Source organism: Fusarium falciforme, chromosome 2, assembly GCF_026873545.1.
Source record: "Fusarium falciforme chromosome 2, complete sequence".
Classification (NCBI taxonomy): Eukaryota; Fungi; Ascomycota; class Sordariomycetes; order Hypocreales; family Nectriaceae; genus Fusarium; species Fusarium falciforme.
The window spans coordinates 3,070,934-3,095,010 of NC_070545.1; the positions used below are offsets into that span (position 1 = coordinate 3,070,934).

General features: G+C 52.0%; 4 protein-coding genes and 1 pseudogene across 5 annotated transcripts, besides 1 other annotated feature; 4 read left to right on the plus strand and 1 right to left on the minus strand.

The window, feature by feature from the left end:
* Nucleotides 1–3,966: 3,966 nt before the first annotated feature.
* NCS54_00288300 (Hypothetical protein) lies at nucleotides 3,967–5,669 on the plus strand (the record flags this gene model as incomplete). Its single annotated transcript, XM_053148471.1, has 5 exons — nucleotides 3,967–4,017; nucleotides 4,071–4,540; nucleotides 4,619–5,048; nucleotides 5,101–5,548; nucleotides 5,623–5,669. The coding sequence occupies 5 exons, from the start codon at nucleotides 3,967–3,969 to the stop codon at nucleotides 5,667–5,669; spliced, it is 1,446 nt and encodes a 481-aa protein (XP_053004446.1).
* Nucleotides 5,670–6,081: 412 nt separating this feature from the next.
* Nucleotides 6,082–6,683, plus strand: NCS54_00288400 (annotated as a pseudogene). The gene is made up of 2 exons: nucleotides 6,082–6,310; nucleotides 6,436–6,683.
* Nucleotides 6,082–6,683: a sequence feature.
* A 597-nt stretch (nucleotides 6,684–7,280) lies between these two features.
* Nucleotides 7,281–8,691, plus strand: NCS54_00288500 (HA2 domain-containing protein; the record flags this gene model as incomplete). Its single annotated transcript, XM_053148472.1, has 3 exons — nucleotides 7,281–7,387; nucleotides 7,974–8,220; nucleotides 8,278–8,691. 3 exons carry the CDS (start codon nucleotides 7,281–7,283, stop codon nucleotides 8,689–8,691), a joined length of 768 nt encoding a protein of 255 aa, XP_053004447.1.
* Nucleotides 8,692–9,021: 330 nt separating this feature from the next.
* NCS54_00288600 (Hypothetical protein) lies at nucleotides 9,022–9,567 on the plus strand (the record flags this gene model as incomplete). Its single annotated transcript, XM_053148473.1, has 2 exons — nucleotides 9,022–9,045; nucleotides 9,130–9,567. 2 exons carry the CDS (start codon nucleotides 9,022–9,024, stop codon nucleotides 9,565–9,567), a joined length of 462 nt encoding a protein of 153 aa, XP_053004448.1.
* A 4,168-nt stretch (nucleotides 9,568–13,735) lies between these two features.
* On the minus strand, nucleotides 13,736–18,082 carry NCS54_00288700 (Phosphoribosylformylglycinamidine synthase; the record flags this gene model as incomplete). Its single annotated transcript, XM_053148474.1, has 6 exons — nucleotides 13,736–14,211; nucleotides 14,256–14,395; nucleotides 14,468–15,156; nucleotides 15,205–17,161; nucleotides 17,231–17,412; nucleotides 17,459–18,082. The coding sequence occupies 6 exons, from the start codon at nucleotides 18,080–18,082 to the stop codon at nucleotides 13,736–13,738; spliced, it is 4,068 nt and encodes a 1,355-aa protein (XP_053004449.1).
* Between the last annotated feature and the right edge of the window lie 5,995 nt (nucleotides 18,083–24,077).

A 24,077-nucleotide genomic window follows, 5' to 3' on the forward strand; every position in this document is an offset into this window, starting at 1 on the left:
GATCGACGTTTAAAGTTGTCTCCCCTTAAAGTTCTAATCTGGTCCTGAATGCCAAGCTCGAGATGACTAGCCATTTGCGTCTTATCCGGTCCTCCCGATGAGATCCGAATGCCCTCATTCGCTGCGCAGAGCAGGCGTGATGCAACTTGGCGCGAGCGAGTGGCCAAGATTCAAGGCCAGGTACAGCTCTGTAAACTATATCTGTATGATCGCTTCAACGAGGCTGATTGATAGATTCCTCGGTTATTGTTGACATCAGACTACCAACCCGATTGTCGGCTTACCTGCTGGGAGTACCTGATCACGGGATTATCTGCAGCGGAGCTATCCATCTCATGACGTTGAGAATCGTTGATCCCACGGTTTTTGGAAAAGAGAGTTGACACAGGAACGCGATCATCGTCTTAACGGCTTTCCTTGGTTGCCCAACTACGCTTCCGTTTGTTCCACTGCTCTTGAAGCCGTCATTGGGTCAAATAAGAAGTGTCTCACTCCACGATCTCGACTTGATCGAATGCCTCATCGAGCAGAAGCACTTTCCAAGATCATTTATGTGATCGATCAGATCAACCCACGTTGAGCAGCTCGTTTGCCATGTGGCTATTGACTCATGACAAATCGATTAAGCATCTTGACTAGGTAGACTTGGTGTTAGCATATCTGAAGATATCTCTCAAGAAGATCAGTAATAACATTCACTTAGGTGATTTCCATCCCGCCGAGCCGTGAGCCAGGTTCACGGGGTGTCCTGAGTCTCGAGCGTGGTTGTGATCGTAGTGTAGTGCTCGATGTGAAGGCCCAGACCATCCCCAAGTAGACGCTATTGTTCGGGAATGGCGGTCGGTTGGCAGGATTTTGACGCCTTCAGGCACCTTCCGGCGCGTTTATCGATAGTGTAACTCTGTCGGGCACCTTGGCCGACAAGAATCGGACCACTGATTGCCCGAAGGCAGTGATTTGAGATCTTGAGGGAGGCATAGGGTAATCGTGTGTAAGTGAGAGAAGTGATGGCTCTATGCGAAAACACGATGAAGGCGGGCAGAAAATGTATGAATTTTGCAATCATGATTGCTAGCCTTGGATCTGATTGCCAAATTTAATTATTGGCAAATGATACAATTGTTGTTGGGCGCAGTGTCGAACAAAACATTGAAGGTGTTCAGGTTTACTGATCTGATAGCGTTGAGACAAACCCACGACTCTGGGTATTCAGGCACCAACCAGTCAAGTCCAAGACTAGCAAACCATCGACGTAGGATCATGCAAGCCTCCGAGGGGAAACAGTCTAATTTTTTCAATGCTTTAGCAAGGAATAATAAACTTACACATGCTTAATCGGCGAGAGCACCATCAGCAAGCCCCTTCAATAGTCACTTAAGCCATTTGGCCAAGCGAGACAAGAGAAACACGTGGTGGCGATACAAGTCTTTTCGGACCAAGGGCTTAGAAAAAAAAAACGCAGAGAAACAAAAATGACATGCGCAGCTGCTGCTATGGAGAACGAAAACACCAAAAAAGATGAAGAAAACGCAAGCTAGATGGAAAAAAAAAAAAAAAAAAGGATAAAAAAGCAAAAAATAAACCGACGTGGGCCTGATTCGAACAGACGCCTCCGAAGAGAATAGATTTCTAGTCTATCGCATTAGACCACTCTGCCACCACGCCTCTTGGTTGGAGATCATGATCTAATCCCAGCTTATACTCGGTCGCTGTTTCCACAGCACAGTCTCGCAAAATGGGCATTGAGTTCTATGGCAATCAAGGTTGTTCCCGATATTCATGGCATTCGTGAGGAATTTGACGCCCTGAAATGTCTGCGGCGGCGCCTTTACAGACCGGTTCTTCTCGGCGCCCCTGGAATAATGGACCCTGTCTCTGACATGAACCTAAAAAAAGACATGAACTCGAAACAGAGGGATTCGCTTTCCTACTCAAGGGTAGATGCATCTCGATGCCGTCGACGGTGAGACTTAGGAGGGCCCCTCATTCTCCCCGTTGCTGTGGTGATTCACCGATTCCCGACACGGCCCATCCAATGCAGGTCTATAGAAGTGCTCTGCTGCCTGGCTGTCATGGGACCTCTCTTGACTCTTGATGTAAGACGTTTGGAGAGCAAACAGTTAGAGCAAGCAAACTTAACACCCACCAGCATCCTTTCGGGGGTGAAGAGTGGATCCAAGGGTCTCGCGAGCGCCGAACTGGTCGGCCAAACCTCGAGGAGCTTGGAGGCTGCACCTGGGCCAAGGAAAAAAAGAGACACGAGGATAGATAAGCATCTTTTATATCATTATATTATTTTATATTATTCTTATAAATTACTCTATTATACTTATGAGTAGTATTATAATTCTCTTGACACTCTTGTGTCTCGTTTATTTCTTCACCCGCGTGGGCTGCAAGCAAATGTGGGGCAGCCGAAGCGGCGACGGTCAAGCGGCCGATGCCGCAGCAATGATCATGATGCAGCGGGTTCGCATCGCTCGGTAGACAGGTAGAGAAGAGGTTAAGTCAGGCTCGGCCGGAAACTTGAGCTGTCACACACGGCCCGAAGAGAGGGTTGCGCCGATCGAGAGCTAGCGAGGACAAGCGTGGGGGCATGATCCAAGACAATGGGGTCCCGCTTGGAGGAGTTGCTCAAGGTTGTGGGGTTAGTTCACGCTTGTTCCTGGCTAATGACATTGGATGGATCATGATCAACTACGGAGTATCTCAGAGTGCTCTACCAAGTACCTAGTCTACATAAGTTGGCCGGTCTCACCTTCACCAAGAGCTCCAAGGCTCCTGGCTACTGACCCAGAACACCACGTGAAGATGCCGACCGTCGTTCTGGTACCTCCGAAAAGGCTCAGAGAGCCCTTATATCATCGGCAAACCAAAGATTGGGTAGGTTGTGACCCAGTACCTCCACAGTCAGGGCTGCTTCACCGGTACGTACGGACGCCGCTAGGCTGGCCACGGGGTTTGCCTCCACAAAGTCCCTGACCATTTGCTTCGTAGGCTGGTAGTGAGAGGATGCCGCTAGGCATACAGAGTTGTGGAAGAGAAGAAGAGAAGGAGGAAGGCTCAGGTGTTAGTCGAAATAAATAAACGAAAAATGTGGGCCCTCAAAGCCACATGGGCTTGGGCACGCCAGGGACCGTGGCTGAGTGTGGCGGGGCTCTCAGTCGCCCATCAGAACTTGGACTGTTGATGATACTCTACAACTTTTTATCTGCCTACGCAATCGTGAGAAATTTGAAGTCGTGAAATGCCCGATAGGCATAGATTCACTGCATAATTCTTTTTTAGCGCTCTGGATCAATGCTCTTTGCCCCTGACACGACAGTTTATGTACATAAAAAGAAGACACCATTTAAGGCAGAGTAGAACGATCAACCAAGGCCCTACAGGAAATCACCAAGAGGGCAGCATTGTACTGAGAAGATGCGAAGATGAGGAGAGTGCGTCGGAATTTAAATAAAGTCCCCCGAGCCTTTCAGGAACCGGTGTGATTCAATGGTCAGACTTAACTGGCGAATTAGTATCATCACCGAGATAAGAGATGCCATAGTAGGTCACAAACATCGAAATAAGTGAAACATTATATCTATACTTGAAGGCATAACATAAGTGGAATTAAAAAGATTTGCTAAGTCAAGCCATTGAGCCTTTATTGAAATGGAAGTTGTCAGCGTCTCTTGGATGATGAGTGCCAGCTGCTGGCAGTGCTCGACAGTGCCAACACAAAATCGTGGAGAATCTCCCAAAACAGACGGAGTAGAACTTTTCCAATTTCTCTCTGGTTCTAAGGGAATCTAAAGGAGATATCCTACCCCGCTTCGAAAACAAATTTAACAAAATCATCGTGTTCGCGCAACACCACCATCATCACCACACCACACCAGTCGCAGGTACTGTAGCAAGCAGTAAGACGTTTCCTATGATCCCAGTATATTCTCCGTTCATTCATACTAACAGAAACTAGAAATGTCGCGTCGTTGGAACCACCAAGCACCCGATCTTCCTTGGATCGGCAACGTAAGTGCCCGCTCCTGACCCAACGACAGACCACAAGCCTAACACTCTCAAAGACTGCTCCCCAGGAGTCTCGGCCGGGATCCCCGAGTACTCGCCCCGGCCCCGGTCCCTGGAACCCTCTCCCTACGGCTCCCCATCCACGAAAACCTCTTCCTCCGGCCTATGCCCTCCCAATCCGTGCTGCCGTCCCTCCCGTTGTTCCCCGTGAGGCACCCACTGCACAGCCCCGCCCCGAGTATGTCACGCCCAGAGAGCGTCGCGCGGCGGACATCAGAAGTGCCCAAGAGGCCGAGCAAGCCGCCCTTGAAGAGCTCGAGCGCGAAGACGAAGAGCTGCGGGCTCGTGGGATACAGGGTTGGTCGCAGACCAAGAGGGGCCCTAACGGCGAGCTGCTTGTCCGCTCCCAGCAGCAATTTGGGCTCGAGCATGGCTCCGAGAGCCCCAGCAAGATCAGAATCTGCATCACCCGCATGAAGGACGGGAAGCGGGAAACCAAGACCATCGCCCTGAATGACCTACTCGAGTATGAAGCCGACGACTAGGAGGAGTGGCATCACGGGCGTAGGCCGACGCAACCCCCAAACGACCGAGACACCCGCAGCGTTGAGATGTTGAGCGACGTCTTCACTGCTTCTGCTCCTCATACGGATACGATCAGGATCTTCCGCAACGCCATGGGAATGTGGTGTCGCGGAGAGAACAAGCAGTGGATGCCGGAGCAGATCTTCCCCGAGAAGGAGAAGAGGGACGAGGTCATTGCTCCCATGTCCGTCTCTGAGGAGTTCCTGGTTCCTGGCGAGCAGACCGACGTGCGATCCTTGACGTCGAATGGTCACTTTATCCACCATCATCCACCCCCCGGAATCGGCCTCGGCTGGGGCGACTGGGATCTCTACACCGAGTGGCAGGCGCATGGGCGGTCTGTGGACAAGACTTGGGTCACAAGGGGAGACTGGAAGCCCAAGGTTGAGGGAGAGTTTGCCTTTGTCGCTGACAGCGACGATCCCTCTGCCGAGATTATTGTAGACAGGGTGATTGTGCGGCCGGACAACCGGAATGCGCAGCGAAACATCGAGGGCGCAGGGGGTCATCAGAGAGCCTCAAGCTGGGATGGTGCGCCCGAGACGCTGTACCAAAAGTTCAACCCCGGCTCCAGGCCCGATAACCAGCGAGGGGGAGCCCAGGGACGGGCTCGAGGAGGTCAGGAAGCCCGAGGAGGTCGTGGAGGGCAAAGAGGTCAAAGAGGTTGGGGTCGAGGTGACCCAGGCCAGGTCAATCGAGGTCGGGGCCAAGGAAGAGGAGATCAAGGTCGAGGCGATCGAGGAAGAGGAGGTAGGGGTCGAGGACGAGGAGACTTCCAGCAATTTGCCCCATGGTAGATGCACCACTACCACGACGCTCCCCGCCTACGTCTTTGCTTCGGACACTGGCAACTGCCTAGCGGCATGCCTCTTCGCACAACACCCACATCGATACAACACGCAGCACTTGGAAGTTCAGTTGCTGGACAAACGACAATGCTTCTCTACTAGTATGCCTAGCGGCATGCTTGTCGATAAGGTCCATCATCAACTTCAACGATGTCGGTACCGTCATGGCGAGCAGAACTTGGTTATCTCGGATATCTGCCTAACGGTATCCTTGTTAACTAGCTTTAATCTCATGACGCGAATAGGTTTCTTGTTTTTCTTTCATGCTTAGCAGCACTTTTCTTTTTCTTTTCACAACTTTGTTCCGTACCTTTCTGCCCCAGACTCTGCAGTATGCCTCGCGGCATCCCGCTAGTATGGCCAGAATTGGTATCATTGTGTACGAGCTCTTTTTTACGAGTCGGTCAGGTCTTAGTTAGGGGTTTCGTATGTAGCGTTCCGCTTGGAACCAGGGCTTCTCCCTAATCAAGACAGATGACCATAGTTTATTTGTATGAATATTCTTTCATTTACTGTGCTTGTTGCGGGCTTCAATTGAGTGCTCATCTGCCCCCATCCAGTTATTAGTTCTTGCCTCGACACCTCTGCCCTGTCCCGCTTGCACAACTGAAGTGTTGTTCTATGAAAATGTAGATATCCTGACCATGACGCCGATGCCAAGCTCACGACAAACGGCCCTATGGCAGTGGGTATGCCTGTGGACCCTGCCTGGTATAATGCGTTCCTCAAGGCCAAGGAGCTCGGCTGCCTCGCCGAGATTGTCACCATCGCGTGCCTGCTGAGCACGCAGGACGACATCATCATGGGGCCCAAAGCGCCGCGATACGCCGCCGACGTTTTCGGCAGCAATACTCTGATGCCAAGTCCGACCACTTGGCACGACTGAACGCTTTCCACATCTACATTCATCGCCGCATCGAGTCTGCCGGTGATGAAGACAAGGTGGCCAGATGGTGTCGAATGTCGTTCATCAACTCGAAGGTTGTAGAGCAGGTCCTGAAGATGCGAAACGGCCTGATGCCAAGCGTGTCCAAGCGCATGCTTGACAATGAGCCCGTGCCGGCGTTGGAGCCTTCCGATCCGGACTTTGGTTTGAAGATCCGCCAGAGCTTGGCGGTTGGCTTTTATCACAAAGCCGCCCATCTGGACAGAAGGGGCACCTACAAGTCTGTCCACGAAAACCAGCCAGTCGTGCCCGAGCCAGACAGCTGCCTATTCGGCGAGAAGTATGAGTGAGTCATTTGTGATCACATTTCCTTCGCCGGAGTCCAGTACATGAGATACGTAACAGCTATCGACCCGGTCTGGATTATGGTAAGTTGTGGTTATTTGTTCCTTCAAGTAAGCCGCTAATTTGTTGCAGGACCTCGAGCACTTCCAGGACAAAAACCTGGCGTACAAGTTCGATGGGAAAACCTTGAAGAACCCATATGTCAAGGCCTCCCTCGACCGGGCCCGAGCCACAAGGGCATCACGCTCTTCGTAGCTGGCATCCATGTTCCGAGAGACGATGCCTGCCGTGAAAGACAGGGTACGCCTCGCGACACTCTCATTCTGAGCAGACAACCTCGATTCTTGCAGTTTTTGCCTTGCGGCATGCTCATTATGAGTAGACAACCCTGAATCTCGCAGTTTTGTCTCACAGCATTCGTCTTAGACGTTGGAACCCTTGTTGTTCCCTGGGAAAGCTGCATGGCCGGCGTCATCGCTGTGGTGTGTCAACCCTTTCTCTCAGTGCACGAGAAACGAATTGACTGCGGAACCCAGTCCGATCGAAAATACGTCTTGACAGACTAGGCCACCGAGGTGGTATTGGCCTTGCTGTAACACGTCATGGACTACCGCGACGGCTTCAAGGTTGTGGTAATGTCGGCCACTATCAACCTTGAGAAGTTTACTCAGTACTTCAACACCCAGAACGGCTTTCGGGTCCTTGCGCCGTGCAGATTCAGTATCTGAAGGAAGCAACGCCTAATTACTTGACCTGCGCCTACCGCGTGGTGGAGATGATTGTCAAGAATAAACCCAAGGAAGATATCCTCTTGTTCTTGACCACAACTCAGGAGATCGAGGAAGCATGTGCAATAATCCGTCGCAGGGTGCCAAGTCTCCGGGTTTTAGCCGTCTAGTCTGCCCTCCCATCCGAGGCCCAGAGTCTTGCAATGAGCAAGTCAGACTTCCAGCAATGCATCGTCTCGACCAACGTTGCAGAAGCTAGTGTGACGATCCCAGGGGTTGTCTATGTCATCGCTATGTGATTCCCTAGCTATTGCTTTTGTCCCCCATCTATTTGTACTCTATTTCTTCCGGATGATGAGGGTATCGAGCTAATTATGGATCCAAGACGCGGGGAAGAGAAGAAGGCTGGGTATAATCCCCGTGTGGGAATGACCACCTTGCTCACGGCTCCCATCTCGAAGGCATCAGCCCGACAACGAGCTGGCCGTGCTGGCCGGTCTGGGCCAGGCATTTGCTACCGCCCCTACACAATGGCCTCTTGTGAAACACCCCTCTGGGCGCCCACAGTGACGAAGTGGCCGACAAGATCCTTCAACTGAAGGATCTAGGCGTCGACGAAGTGGCGCGGTTCTATTCCATCGACCCGCCAATGCCAGAGGCTTACTTCCGCGGGCTCGAAGAGCTGAGAGCAGCAACAGCCATCATCGCCAAGCCCTCTGACCTCACTGCCGAGGAGAACGGTACAGCCATGGACCTTCTCCGGGCGTGGGCTCGTTCCTTCGGAGGCGGTATCCGACCCTCCCTCACCCTGACTGTACGAATGTACCAGGACTTCTGGCAGGCAGTCTTTCAAGGATAAGATTCTTCAAAGTTTGTCAGGGTCCCAACCAAGCCTCGCGACACGGCCCTCGAGGACTCGGCGATTGAGGTTGGCATTGTTAGCGTCAACGCTTTCAACAGTCGCAGAATCGAGCGCGGCGAACCCGAAACAGTCCAGCCCCACCAACCCTACGACGGTCAAACGGCCTATCTTGGCCTTACCCTTAACCTCGACAATGAAGTGATCACCTGGTACAACAAGAGGGAGGGTGGAAAATGGGCCAGTCCCACCATGGTTGAGTACACCGTTTTCCAGGATAAGGCTAGCAGCGCCTTGCTTACTTGTGTGAACAACTATGATAGCAGCCATCGAAGAGCTGAGAGCAACGTCGAACTTCTTGGGGGCCACCTTCTACCAATGGGACAGCACCGAGAGAAGGCTATCAAACCCCGAAGAATCAGCTAAGAGACGCAAGAAGGGGAAGGGACTTATGGTCGAGAAGTGAACAGAGGACCGCATCCCGACCAAGAGAAAGAGACCCGGCACAAAGACGGAGACTCGGTTTAGATATATTCACGATCAGGCCGAAAGAGGCGGAATCAATGACTTCAACAGGCGCCTGCTCCTTGGCCCAGCTCACCGTCGTGTCATCAAGTTTGTCGAATCTGGCTGCACCGGTCAAGCTGGAATTGGCCCCGAATCACTCTGGATGATACCGTCAACGGCCGCTTTAAGATATTGAGACTATCTCGCTGCCATGGAGGTGGCTTTCAGCCAATCACCATCACCGTGCGAATGTACAAAGAATTCTGGGACAACGTATTTCGAGGATAGGATATATCGAAATACGTCGCCGGCGACCCAGAAATTGCCACACTTACCCGATCTCACACCCACATCCAGGTCGGCACCATCTCCACTCGCACCTTCAAGGAGTGCAGAAGCCAACGCGGCGAAAGCACCGACCGGGAGCTTCACGCCAACGAGGAGCGCTCGATCAGTTGGGAGTACAGAACCACACGCAATAAGTACGTCAGCCCCAACTACTTTGACTGGAATCTCTTTGGTGGAGATTGGGTCAAGGCCCATGGTGCTTGCGTCCGCAACTACGACAGTCGCCAGCTTGCCCGTCATGACGCCTACAACCGAGAGTACCTTGTGACACTGGCACGACGTGGAGTCCTTCGCTTCTCCGAGACCGAGACTCGAATCAATCCCGACATCCGCAGTGAGGATCGGCCCACCAAGGTGAAGACTGTTCTTCTCGCGGGCACATACCTTGACGAGACTGCCGCCTTTTACGGCGTAGCAAGACATGGCACCCGGACTGAGAAAAGATAGCACACTGGAGGTAGGCCATACGGACTTCATCGAGCCATAGAGACATAATTTAGAGTAGTCTAAACAAATGAAAATATGAAATAAAGTATACTAAAGTCTTCACATGCAACCCTAATCTTATAATCATAAGCCTTTTACGACATGGTCAGGTATGGATTCAAAAGGCAGAGTATTGGCGTATTCCTGGGTGAGAGGTGTGTCGTTTCTTTCTTGGGCCACTAGCATGGTCTGAGCCAAGTAAGCTATGGACTCATGCGTTTAATGGAGTGCGAACTAACCACTTGGCTTCTAGGAACGCATTGCCTGGTTTGTTGGTGCAATTCGCTGCCCCCTAGCGGGACTCCAAAGAGTGTACCTGGCACTGCTTGAGACTTGCCAGTGAGTCAACGTCCTTTCTAGCTGTACAAGAAACAAGCTGACAGTGGAACCCAATATGATCACATGCACTTTGGTATTCAGCACTCTTGGACCCTTTCCACTAGGCCTAGCGGCACACATCTTCAGACAGACTCATCAGTATGGTGAGTCAACCTCATCTCTAGACAAACGAGAAACAAGCTGATTGCGGCACATAGTACAATCAAAGATCCTCCCCGGCAGCCTTGATTACGTTCAGACCTAGCGACACTCATCCTTGCGATGCAGCTTGTCTCTTTATCTCATGACTTTAGCCTAGCGGCAATGGGCGTGAAGAGTATGGATGGCGAGGTGCGGTATGCAGTGTTGAAGAGGACGGAGTGGTCCAGAACTGGTCTTGACAGAAGAGCGACGCAAAATAGAGCACAAGATTGCAATACTCCTTCAGAGTTCTTGTATTGTCGCCCTCTAGGAACCGACCCAGGTACCAACCATCGAAAGAGGACCGGATGAGGCGAAAGGGCATCAAGCTCTTGCGGGATATAACATTTCAAGGTGAAAGTCGCTACACAATGGCTCGAACATGGGCTAATTTGCATAATGCGAGAGAGTAACTGAAACAATATAAGTTCTTGCTAAAGTTTGGCCCTCGTACTAAAAGTACCCGATCCTCCATCCTACTTATAACCCAAACTAATCCTAAGCCAAGTTTCAGAGTTGTTATCATGAATATATCTTCCAGTTGGGAGGTTAAGCCATGTAGAGACGGGCACTGTTAGGCTCAAATGTGTTAAGTCGAATGCCGTGCCAGACGGGTGCCATTAGGCCCAAGGATGAGAGGATGAAGTTATTCTCTCGGACGTTGCGGGAGATGGGTTCCGTTAGGACCGAGATCACCATGTCTTGTTGTCAGAAGCTGGTTGTCGAGCGTTCTATGATGTTTGTCTGGAAGCTAGAGCAGCTCGTGCGCGATCGAAAGATTCCTTGACCTTGGGGTTGCGGTAATCTCCGTGCCAGTTCCGAGGGATGTTTTCGTCACGGAAGAACTCGCGGTCCTGCAGGAGTGAACATTAGCACAGAACATGTGTAAACTGAACAGCAGAGGAAGACATACCATGAGCCATTCTGGGTCGACTGCAGTTACCGTGCGCAGGTAATTGACACTGGAAGAGCTGAAGGTCAGACCGATGACCCATTCCTACTCCATGCCAACTAGGCAGCTGTCAGGGCGAATGCCGGCAGTGTGGTGGCCGTGGTACGTCTTGTAGATGTCGTGATCTACAATGAGTGTCGTTATATGTAGCTCCTTCTCCCACCACCCCCCGGAACAAAAATCTGCCGATGACGAATGTCGTTCCTGAACAGGGAGGCCAAACGCGGGATAGGTGCTGGAAATTCGGCCTGAGTCTAGAGCTGCCTGCGCAAATGTGGTCGGATTCCGGCAGACATGGCCGGCTGTGTGATTGCCTTTACTCAGACACAGCGGATCTTCTGCGCGTAGAAACGAGAACTGTGTGCCATCGCGGAATTGAGATGGGAGAAGGAGGGCTCTTCAAAATCTCCTGGGGTCTGAAGTGGGGTTGTCCCACTGTCTTCAGGGACCCTGGGCTAGGAGCTACCGGTACTCCGGACCTGCGTTAGCCTGAGCCTGCCCCCTGGGAAGTCAAAATAACCAAGACACAGTCAGGGAAAGGTACTCTAGCTCTTCCAAAAGCCTGTAGTATAATTGTCAAATATGATGACAAACCTACTAGAATAATAATAAGAAACCATCATAATGATTTCTCATAATTTTTAAATATGTAAATAATATTCTATTGATTTTATCTACTCTCGTAGCTGTCGTTTCATTACCGCAGCCGAAGCGCGCTTGTACTGGTGACGTATTTTTATTTGGCGGCGTGGCCAGCTGGTGTGCGTGGGGCTCCCAGCCCTGGTCTTCGGCTCTCTAAGCCCCACAAGGCTGAACCTGTCAAACGTCAAGCGACCCCTCCAACCTCCTCCTCCAAATCAACCCTCACCCAAACCACTTCACTTCTTCGTCACCTCTCAACCCGCTCTCATCATGTCTGCTCTGGAACCAGTGGAATATACACCCACCCCCGTCACCATCTCCCTGAAGGATATGATACTTGACCCCAACAGCACCGAAGGACGAGCACCCGGAAGGCTCATCTCTAAGCCCTCCGACCTCTCGAGTGCCGAGAAGGCCACGGCCCACGACCTTCTCCAAATGTAGTGCTCTCATCATAGAGGCCGCTCCGAGTCTCTCGTCATGACTGTCAACATGTATCGGTCATTCTGGTACACTGTTTTCCAAGGTTAGGACTCTAGGGAAACAATCAACGCCTACCCAGAGGTGGCCAAACAAACCCCCCATGACACCCAAATCGAAGTCGACGTCATCAGTACTCCCCTCTTCAATATACGCATGAAGAACTCTGGTCAAGATGACCTGATCCGGGCCACGAACCCAGACCAAGAGCAAACCCCCGCCTACCTGGGCATAACCCTAACCGTGAGGATCGCACTGTCTCTTATTACTGCAAGGGCAACAAAAGAGGGAAGATTAGTGTCTTCATGGTTGATTTCACTCGGTTTGAGGACAAGGCTAGCGCTTATCACGCTTGCGTCGCCCATTATGATAGGTGCGAGATTAGACACGTCGAGACCTACAATCGCCTATACCTCCTGACTCTGGCACGGCACCGCGTTGTTCATTTCTCCAAGATCGGTACCCGGCCTGGTCCCATAATTCTCCCGGAGGATTTTCCCACCAAGATGAAGACCGTTGTCCTGGCTAGCGCGATCGTGGACGAAATGAACACGCTCACGAATACCACTGCTGGCGCGTAGTTGGCATGTTATCCCCATTGAAGATCATTATTGATCAAAGTACGCGATGGCTTCTTACATTCTGGGAGCTATAAACTAACTACTTGACTTCCAGGGCGCGACTCTTGGTGATGCAGTACGCCGTTTCCTACCGGGACCGTTGACTGGTAAGTATTCCATCTCCAGGTCGGGGAGAAACAAGCTGATCATGGAACTCAGTAACGTCGAAAATAAATCTGCACCTGGATTTGTCGCTCTCCACCCCTCTATCAAGGCAGAAATGCCCCCATTTCCAGAAATCACTTCAACTTCTCGAAATTTGCTTCGCAACATGCCGTTTCAGACATGGGAGCTCTTTGTTCCTGGGTCGGCTTCATGGCTAACGCCATCCAGCTTTAACGGTGTGTAGAGAAATTTTGCGTGTCTGGCGATGTTGGAATCCTGCCCTCATTTTTTTTTTTTTTTTTTTTTTTCATGCCGATGATGCAAAGGTTCTCTGAGCCTTTGCGGAGGCACCAGAGCGACGGTCGGCACCTTCACGCGGTGTTCTGGGTCAGTAGCCAAGAGCCTCACTGCTCTTAGCGAAGCTAAGACCGACCAACTTAGATAGACTACACTTTTACGTCACTGTTGTTAAGCAAGCGACACCAGCCAGGGGCATTTACTTGGCCTTCCTTTTAGATAGCTCATATGGATCATTACTATAAGCTTCCCACTCAGTGACAGTGACAGGGCCCAACATGTCTCCAGGGAGCTGGCAGTGAGCGGACGTTTTCATAATAACAACACTTCAAGGTATCAGGCAGAGTGGCAAACATTCCCTCTGGTGAGACATGGCCTCGTGTCAAATGTGATCAATTGGCATTCATCCTCTATATAACCGTCCCTATTCTCAGCTTTTCATTGAGATTTTCTTTTATTCATGCAAAAATATAACATTACCTTGAACCGAAAACACCTACAAGATATCAATTTTCTAACCAACCCACTTACGCGCGTTCAGGAACAGCTGGAACCAGGGACCAAACTGTCCCCATTCCTCCAGCTGGTTGTCGGGCTTCCAAGAGCCCACATCCGCCATGATGGTACGCTCGGGGTGAGGCATCATGGCAACCACACGGCCGTCCTTGCTCTTCACACCGGCGATACCCTGGGGGCTGCCGTTGGGGTTGAAGGGATACCTTTCCGTGACGGAACCGTAGTTGTCGACGTAGCGGAGAGGAATGAGACCGTGATCGTTGACGGATCCAATGTCGTTAGCCGACGAGAACTGGGCTCGGCCTTCGCCATGGGAGACGACGATGGGGAATGACGAGCCGTTCATGCCGTTGAAGAAGACAGAGTTATCCGACTTGTCGTTGATGGTGACCATGGAGAAACGGCCCTCGAATTGGGAGCTGGCGTTCTCAACAAAAGTAGGCCAGTGCTCAGCTCCAGGGATCAACTCCTTGACTACACAGTATTAGCATGATTCTGGACAGAGGGGGCATACGCACGTCGAGTCAGCATCTGGCAACCGTTGCAGACACCAAAGGAGAAGGTGTCAGGTCGCTTGAAGAAGGCCTCAAAGGTCTTACGGGCACCATCGTGCATGAGGATGGACTGGGCCCATCCGTTACCGGCGCCAAGGACGTCACTGTCCAAGTTAGCACTTCACACTCAAGGAAGAGAAAGGCTGGCAATAGGCCTTGAGTTCCGGATAACTTACCCGTATGAGAAGCCACCGCAAGCAGCAAGACCTCGGAACCCATCCAGGGAGAAGCCATCCAGGATATCCGACATGTGAACATCAACAGCATCGAAGCCAGCAGCACGGAAGGCAAAGGCCATCTCGGCATGACCGTTGACGCCCTGCTCTCGAAGGATGGCGACTCTAGGCTTGAAGACCAAGCTCTTAAGGTTGGTGAAAGTAGGGAGGCTGACATCGGCAGGGTCAAACTTGAGCTTGTAGTGAAGACCAGGGTCCCTGGAGTCCTGGATGGCATCAAACTCGGACTGGGCGCAGTCGGGGTTGTCACGCAGCTTCTGCATCTCGTACGAGGTGCTGGTCCACCACTGCTGGATCTTGGCGCGCTCGAGGTCGACAATAGTCTTGGACCTGTACTTGACAAGGAGAGACTGCTTGGAAGTAGGTCGGACGTAACCAATGGTCTTGATCAAACCGTGAGGGGGGCCACAAGTGGCAAAGCACCTCTTGAACTTGGTCTCGTCGCCGCGACGGATCTGGAAGACGGCACCCAGCTCCTCGTTGAACAGAGTGTCGAGCACCTTGTCCTCAGACTCGGCAAGGTCGTCGAGAGAGATGTCAGCACCGCATCGACCGGCAAACATCATTTCGGCGACAGTGGTGAGCAGACCACCATCGGATCGGTCGTGATAGGCGAGAACAATATCCTCCTGCACAAAGTTAGTAGCCGACGAACGACAGCATCGATTGCGACTTACCTGATGGAGCTGCCACAAGGCGTCAAAGAAGTCACGGATGATCTGGACATCGCGGACATCAGGAGCCTCGTTGCCGATCTGGCCAAGAGTCTGGGCGAGAGCAGAGCCACCCATAGCACGGAAGCCCTGAGCGAGATCCACAAAGACGAGGACGGACTCGCCGACCTCCTCAACCCGACGAAGCTGAGGAGTCCACGTGCTGCGGACATCCTCAACAAGACTGAAGGCGGAGATGACCAGAGACACAGGAGCGGTAACAGTCTTGGACTCAGAAGTCTCCTTGTCCTTCCAGGAAGCCTTCATGGACAGAGAGTCCTTGCCAACAGGAATGGATACACCAAGCTCGGGGCAAAGCTCCATGCCGATGGCCTGGACAGCTTCGTAGAGGGCAGCACCCTCACCGGGGTGACCAACAGCGGCCATCCAGTTGGCAGAAAGCTTGACGCGCTTGAGGTCACCGTTGACAGGGCCAGGCTTGATGTCGGCGGCACCCAGGTTCATCAAACTCTCAACGACAGCCATGCGAGCCGAGGCAGCGGCCGAGATAAGAGCAAGAGTAGGCTTCTCACCCATTGCCATGGCCTCTCCGCGTCGCTTCTTGTCATCAATACTGAAGCTGGTGAGAGTCACAGCGACATCGGCCACGGGAGTCTGCCAGGGGCCAACAAGCTGGTCGCGGACGGACAGGCCACCAACGGTTCGGTCGCCGATAGTGATGAGGAAGCTCTTGGAGCCAACGGAGGGAAGATTGAAGACCAGCTCAGTAGCCTTGGTAACCATCTCAGTCAGGTCAGAGCTGCCACACTGCTCAGTGAGGCTCTTGACGGCATCGAACGGACGGAGGTTCTTCTGAACTCGCTGAACGTCCTTGGAGATTCTTCGTCCAGGAGGGAACAGAACGTCCATGGGAAGGTTGATGGGATCAATGGGAGGGTCGACCGTAGGCTCACGGTCGGTCAGGATAAGCTTGGTCACACCGTTCTCATCCTTGGTAACGGCCGATCCGACGACGGAGAAGCCACACCGCTCTCGTCGGCAGATGCTCGTGAAGCGGTTGAGGCCTTCCCGGTTGACGAGAAGAACGTATCGCTCCTGAGACTCGTTGCACCAAATCTGGAGAGGGGACATGGAGTTGTCGGCACTTTCGACTTGTCGAAGCTCGAACTTGCCTCCGAAACCGGCATCCTTAACGAGCTCAGGGAGAGCGTTGGAGAGACCACCAGCACCAACGTCATGGATGAAAGCGATGGGGCTCTCTGGGCCAAGAGCAACACAAGTGTTGATGACCATCTGGGCGCGTCGCTCCATCTCGGGGTTTCCACGTTGCACACTGTCAAAGTCGAGGTCGGCGGTAGCCTCAGAGCCGGTGTTGGAGGAGGCAGCACCACCTCCAAGGCCGATCAACATGGCAGGGCCACCAAGAACGATAACGTGCGCACCCTCTTCGACGTGGGCCTCCTCCTTGAGAGCGTGCTGGGGTCGGACACTGCCGATACCACCAGCAATCATGATGGGCTTGTGGTAGCCCCTGTACTCAGGGGCCTCAGACTCGGCCTCGTTGGTGAGCAGAGTCCTGAAGGTTCCGGTCAGGGCAGGACGTCCGAATTCGTTGTTGAACCGAGCGGAGCCAATGGGGGCTTCCAGCATAATGTCAAGACTGGAGGCGTAGTGGGAAGGTCGTCCAATATCAACCTCCCAAGGCTTCTTGCTACCAGGAATCAAGAGATCAGACACCCAGAAACCGCAGAGACCAGCCTTAGGGGAAGAGCCCCGTCCGACAGCACCCTCATCACGGATCTCACCACCACTACCAGTTGCGGCACCGGGGAAAGGAGAGATAGCAGTGGGGTGGTTGTGAGTTTCAACCTTGATCAGGGGCTGAACAACCTCGCGGGTGAGCTTCCAGCTTCCAGTCGAGTAGTCAGGAGCCCAGTAGTTGCCCTCGTCACCAGACAAGCTAAACCGAGTTAGCAATGTGTAAATCAACCATGTCACCTAGAAGCTGTGACTTTCAGACGGGACTTACACAGCGGCGTTGTCGGAATAAGCGCTGATGACATATTCGGGGTTCGACTTGTGGGTGTTCTTGATCATGCCAAACAAGCTGTTCTCCTGGCTGACACCATCAATGGTCCACGAAGCATTGAAAACGTGGTGTCTGCAGTGCTCAGAGTTGACTTGGGCAAACATGAAGAGCTCAACGTCGTTCTGCTAAAATCAGTATTGATTTTCAAATCCGGGCTTTGAGTCATACGGGAGAGCGGCCGAGAGCAGTGTACTGCTTGACCAAGTACTCCATGTTGGGTTCGTCAAGCCCAAGTCCGGCCTTCTTGTTGTGCTCCTGGAGAGCAGCCAGTGGGCCTCGCTCATCGGAAAAGATGTCAACCACCTCAAGGGGATGTCGGATGCCGTGAGCGAACATGGTGTCAAGGACCGGGGGCGAAAGACTGAAGAACTCAGTCATACGGTCATGGACAACATCTCGGAACACCAAATCCTGCTCTCCATTGTATGTATCCTCGAATTCGATGTGAATGACGCGGCCTCGCTCGATACGGTTGACGGTCTTCAGGTCGCAGACAAGAGCGATGCTGGTGGCCTTGGAGCTCCATGGCGAGACGTTTCGGGGGGTAACGTAGATGTCGACGGAATTGCCATTGTTCTCGGTCGCGGAAGCGTCAGCGGGCTGCTCAATGGCCTCGAGGATCTTCTTGATGCTGGCGAGGACGGCGGCATCCTCGGTCTCGAGGTCGACGTAGTACTGCCACGAGCCCGTGAGCTTGGCGACCTTGACGGGGCTCTGATCGTTGATGCGCTGCACGAGCTTCTGAACCTCAGAAGCCGTGTAGCACGACTCGCCGACCAGCACGTGGTACATGGTGAATGATGTCTGTTTGCAAAGCAGGATGCGCTTTGACGATGAACGCCGACGACCTGTAGCGGGGAGAAAAAAAATGCGGCGGGGCAGAGATCAAGAGAAGGTGGGATGTGCGGATCCGGGAAAAAGTTGCTCCGCGCCACGAAATGCGGCTTTGTGCCTGAGCAGCCGTAATTTCCCGTCAATCTGCATCTCGCGATATCTCCCCAGTTAATTGAAGCTTGTTATTCCTTTGAGGCATGAGAATCTTTGTCGACTTGTGATGTGATGTTTGGCAATCTCTTATCTTATCTGGGATCACGCACGTGCCATGGCGGGGCATGGCGGGGTTCGGTAGTTGACTCAGATGTTAGCCTGAGAGGGCACGGAGGCAGGCTCGCTGAAGCCTCAACACCAGAACACGCATCCTGAGAGGCACATACAAAAAGTGAGAGGTTATAAATTGGCAGCTGGCCGTAAGTTGACTGAAGAATTCAGATGTGTTTCACATTTTCTAGTTTTGCCCATTTTGTTAATTAACAGTCCTTCCGCTCAGTGCACCCCTGTTTGTGTGAAACCCTGGACTGGCTGGACGCTCACCAACCCCTGCGCGGATCTCAAACTCCCGTCCACAATGGATGTGCATGTAAGCCATAAATGGCTGGTAACATTGGAAGCTCAGTCAAGTTCTTGAGTCAAATTAAATCTTCTCATCCCGCACAGAAATGCCCTTTGTTTCACATACGGGCCGACATGTTGAGAGCCTGTAGCTACCCTAAATCCGGTCAGATGAATTTTGGCAATCGCTTTGTCTCCCGACCTCAAGCCCGGATAACTGTCTGCTATAGCCCGGATTGAGCAAGAAGGGTGCGTGGGTCTTATAATGACATTTGTCTCTGTTGGGTGGTTTTAGGGGACATAGATATTGGGAATCCCTTTCCCTCGCAGTGCCGACCTTGTCTCAAAACTACTTTCCCACGCCTGTCACTATTCATCATGGAAGCCATCTGCTGGGACCCAAAGACCCTGATTGGGATAGACACGAAATCAGAGGGCCAACAAATCCGCATCCACTGTGCCGGCAGCCCTGCAGGGGACTTCAGTCGGCGATGCGGCCGCCCTATCCCAGAGTCTCAATGCACAAAAGCGCTGCAGTTGATTGACAAGCTGCCGAAGAAGCGACTGGGACAGATCAATACGAACCACCTGGACTCACTTGTTTCTCAATACCTTTGCCTCATTTGTCAACCACATCAGCATGAACGGGTTTCGTACGCCTGGGCTAGGGCCATCGAAGCGTCTGCGAGACATCAAGCCTATCTAATGGCAGCTTTTGAAGGCGTTCACACAGCTGCGTGTTCTAGTCTTGTGGCCCAGTTGGATACAGGAAGAGAGCTGGTCGGGAAATTCAAAGACCAACAATTTGCCAACCAAGAGTCTTTCGCTCTATACCAAGATACTCTTGAATTCAGCAAGAATGAGGCAAAGAGACAAGAGGAAAGGATTGATTTTCTTGAAATGGAGAATCTTTCTCAAAAAGAAAGAGTGGAAGAGGAGTTGGCTGCTTCATACGAAGATAGCTTCGTTCATGAATTCCTCGGGGGCAAGGTCAAGGACGACCATCACCCTCCCTTGCTTGCGCGGACAGAAATCAACGACATGCACAACAAGAACGCTTTTCTTACCACCGACCTAGAAAAGGTCTCTGAGAAAAATGATGCCTTGAAAAAAGATCTTGAAACGGCACGCTGGGAGAGTTAAAGGCTCCGAGACTCTGAGGCAGCTCTAGCACAAAGGCTCAAATGCCAACGTCATTCTTTGTAGCAAATTCAGTGGCAATTGTAAGATAGTACTGATTTTGAACGAGGGCTAAAGAAACTGGAGGCCACTCCCAACACTGTCGAGAAAGACATCGCGGATCTTATCGTCCAGGGGCAGCTGGGACTGGCTGCTGGAGGGGAGCTAGATCAGCAGCTAATGATGGAACGAGAAGAACACTATGCTGAAAAACGCGAGTACTAGGGAGGACGCAGAAAAGAGAGGGCTCGGAATTCGGTCCTTGTCAAACGGGTGAAGGCTTTGGAGCTTCTTGAGGTTGAGATGAAGGAAGAGATGGAGGGTAATAGGTTGTACTGGATCTGGAAGGGGATTAAAGACCTTGGGGCTTGGTTCAGATGTGGAGGCTGACTGAAAGAGCCGGGGACAGAAACGTGGACCACCGGTGATAGTCGGATAGAATGCTGAGCAGGATTTTGGATGGGAAGGCTGGGTTGATATTGGTACGTAAAGCTGATGACACACTGAAGTCTGGAAGTATGATGGACTTGGCGTAATAATCGGCGCTTGAGTCGCCCGGGTCGAGACCTCTACCATGCCCTGAAAAAAACAAGACACCAAAACAGAGATCCATATTAGCTCATACTTCCCTAAAGGTAGCCATGAAGGATAAATGAAGAGGATCTAATACCTTGATTAGATTAGGTTATTATTTTAACATCTTTGTATAGATTCACTCATCAGTCTTAAGAAAAGTTAGATCTTCTTCGTCATTCTGGTGTCCTTGACCTACGTGCCAGGTGATGGATCGAGACGGGGTTTTGGCGTTAGGGGCAAGGCTTGCAGGAGCCTATTGGCAATAGTACAGACCGTGGATGGAGAGTCCTGGAAGATGCTAGTATTCTGCTCCACTGAGAGTGATCTTGGGCTGAAGATGCTTGCATGAAATATGAGCCAGGCCTCATAATTTAGAATTCTAAACACCGAGGACATGAATCTCCATATGCTTACTCACAAGATACATATAGCGGCCACCAAGTACCATGAAGAGTATAGAGAACAATGCATATAATGCTTACTGCCAGTCAAACCTGGGTGACGATCAGAGCCGTAGTACAACGGGATGTGTGATGATGGAACAGTCCCGAGTCCCCGTGGACCAGGGTAAAGATGTAACCCGTGTAAGCACCAGAGACAATGATTCAGTGCATTGACCACGCGGTATTCAGGAACAGAAGCTAACTTGGACTGCAAAATTTGCGTCGACGTGATGGTTGCAAGGGATGCTGAGATTGCAGTGCATCTCAGGGGTGAGTTGCTTGAAGCCGCTGTTAACCGATGGTGTGGTAGCGGGAGTGGCTTGGACGGCGCGAATCTAGGTTAAAGCGACGTCCTCAGCACTTGCGAATTCTTTTCGTATCAGGACCGCATGATGTTGGAACTTCTGCGTTGAAAATCATCAAGTTGGTTGGACGAGCTGAACAAAAGCCATGTCGCTTAATACAAAACATTGTTAAAGAAACCTCGTTGTTGTGGCCAAATCTGTGCTCAAGACAAAGATTGGCCCGTGAGCCTGGCCACTTTGGGGCATGGTCAAGGATGATAATATGAATCTGGTCTACCATGAGGTTCTTTTGAGATTATTCCGGTGACAGGGGCTAAGCAAGGACCTCGGGGTGACCATGTTCTGTCCTGAGAACGAGTAACTCTGTTGAGTACTGATCGTGAAAGATGCCGAGCTCAAGGCATCCAAATTGTAGAAAAAGTAGAGAGTGAGGAAAGGAACACTAACAACAGGTCATACTCAACGCTCCACGGATGCCAAGCGTGGCGGCCGAGTCCCGGATGCCGCGGTCATGGTTATCATGTGCCGCCAAGAACACCTTGTGAGCCTGACGTGTATTAACCTGACCAGCTGAGCCACACTACAGCCCGTGCACAGTAAGTGGGCAGATGTCTGGTCGGCAAGTGAAGCAAAAGCAAGCAAAAGCACGTGGACATCATCGCGGCCAAGCTCCGAAGCGTCGATGGTTGTCCTGGGGAAAGGCTGGGCACTCTGGAGCTTAAAAGAGGCAAACTGGCCAGGTTCAGGCTTCAACACACGACGTCGGGTCAAGGGAAGGCTATTCAGCGGAGCGGATGGATTCATGTTAGGTAACAGATTCATTCCCCAGATAGGGAGCGAGATCAAGCAACGTGATCCCCAGAGTCGTAATACGGGTCCTGATGGGGCGGTGGGTAGGTATGAGGCCACTTTGGTTATCTGAGATCCACGGGCGGAGTTTGCTTGATGGACCGTGAGCATGTGTATCTTGACTTGTTAAAGTGAATATCGAAAACAGTAAAGAAATGAGAACGAAAAGGGCGCAAAAGCGGTTGGTTATCTTAGTCGCCGATCATCGCATCGTCTGCGATGCCGCGCCCTGGCGTTGCTCGGCTGCTGGGTTGTATCCGCCGTTGCCGTCTTAGCATGCAAGTGTCCTGATAGCCAAGAAAAAGCTTGCATGAACCTTCCGAGACGGGCAAAAGAAGAAACTGAGCTGTCTGTGCAAACCAGGTCCAGCCAGGGCGCGCAGTGCTTCGCAGGGCGCCAACAACAAGTAGTAGTCGGTAGGGCGCGTCGAAAAGGCCGAGCAATTTGCGCTGGCAAAGCTGAGGAATCACTCCTTGAGCGACGACGGGAATTCTCAGGAAGATTTTGATGTTATTGGCTCCAACATGCAAGGTTCTCGGGCCAACCTTCAGCACCTGAATCAATCACCGTCTTGGCATCATCGGTCACAACGGAGGCAAAAGGCCGTTGGTATGGCGAGCTAATGCAAGACTTGCTGGAACCTTGCTCCGCCGAGAAACTTAGCGCGCCTCATAGAAAGATGGAAGCAAGAATGGAACGGCAGGAAACAAGATGAGGCTCAATACCTCGGCGTGAATGCCGTGCCGAAGAGCCCCTGTCGGCGGCCCGGCAGTAAGCGGCCGTGGCTTATCGCGGATTTTTCTTGGTGATGGATGGCGGCGGCAGTGGTGGTGGCTGCTTGTGACGCAGAGGCGTTTGCTTTGCCACGTTCGCTTACAAACTGCCAAACGCTCCCACATGGACCGAGCGGTGAGATTTACAAACTGTCAATCTTGATGGATCCAAGATTTCACATGGTCCAGACCTTGAGTTATGGAGACTGATCGTGCTTGCTCGGGCCCCAGCTGGAGGCCTGGCAGCTATAACACGCTGTGACAGATTGGATTCTGTCATGGCATTTACAACCAGCAAACTACCGTAGGTATTGAAGCCCGATCCACCTCTCTTACGTACGAGAAGAGTGCTTGTGTGTGCAGTTTGCCATGTGGTTGGTTGGGGAATTTACAGTTACAGGGGGATCTCCAAGTGTCCCGTCAATAATTCCCTGTCAAGGCTAAATGGGGCAATGGCGTGAGTGTCTCTAATGGCTTGTCTGTAAAGGGCGCAGACGACGAGGGTGCGAGGCCATCTCCAACACAAGGTGGCACTGCGTAATTTGAAACGCTTCCCAACATGGATCTCGGCTTGTTACCTGAAGGAGTAAATGAGTGACAAAGGGCATGATTGAGTTTGACCTTCCTAATCTTTAACTTGAAGAAACCTACTACGTCGTACGGATGCGGCTTCTCTGGAACCCGTCATCAATCTCTTCATCGCAATCCCTTCTCGAACGCTGCCCCTTGCGGACTAGCCCTCAACACCATCTCGGCGTTCCCTGCACACACTTTACTCCATCAAGCTAGCATCGCTTGCACCACAGGTTCCCTTCTCCACCGCGCTACAAGGTGGGGATCGCCCCCCATCCGCTGTAAGCCGTGCCATCACGGCGCTTTTGCCCTGTCGGACCGCGTTGGAGTCGTGTTTACCCTGGCCCGAGATGCCCTCGTCGACCGGCTTTTGTCGGCCTTTCCGAGATGACCCCTGGTCCTGTCTGACCCTTGGAACGTGGGAGACGACGCTACTCCAAAAACTCCAACGTTTTAGTGGCTTTCCCGATTGATAGTACGGCTAGCTGAGATTGGAGAATGAACTTCAAACGTTGGGACTTGGGCCACTAACTACACAGCTGACCACCGCAGCTTTTGGCCACCACAGGCGTCGGACGATCCGGCCAGGTCACGATTCCGTGTTCAATCTCGCATGTTCCAGATCTTGGCAATGATAACTTCGTCACAGGTTGACAAGGCCTTCGTATTATGGGGAGCGTCATTGACGCCCAGGTCCCCG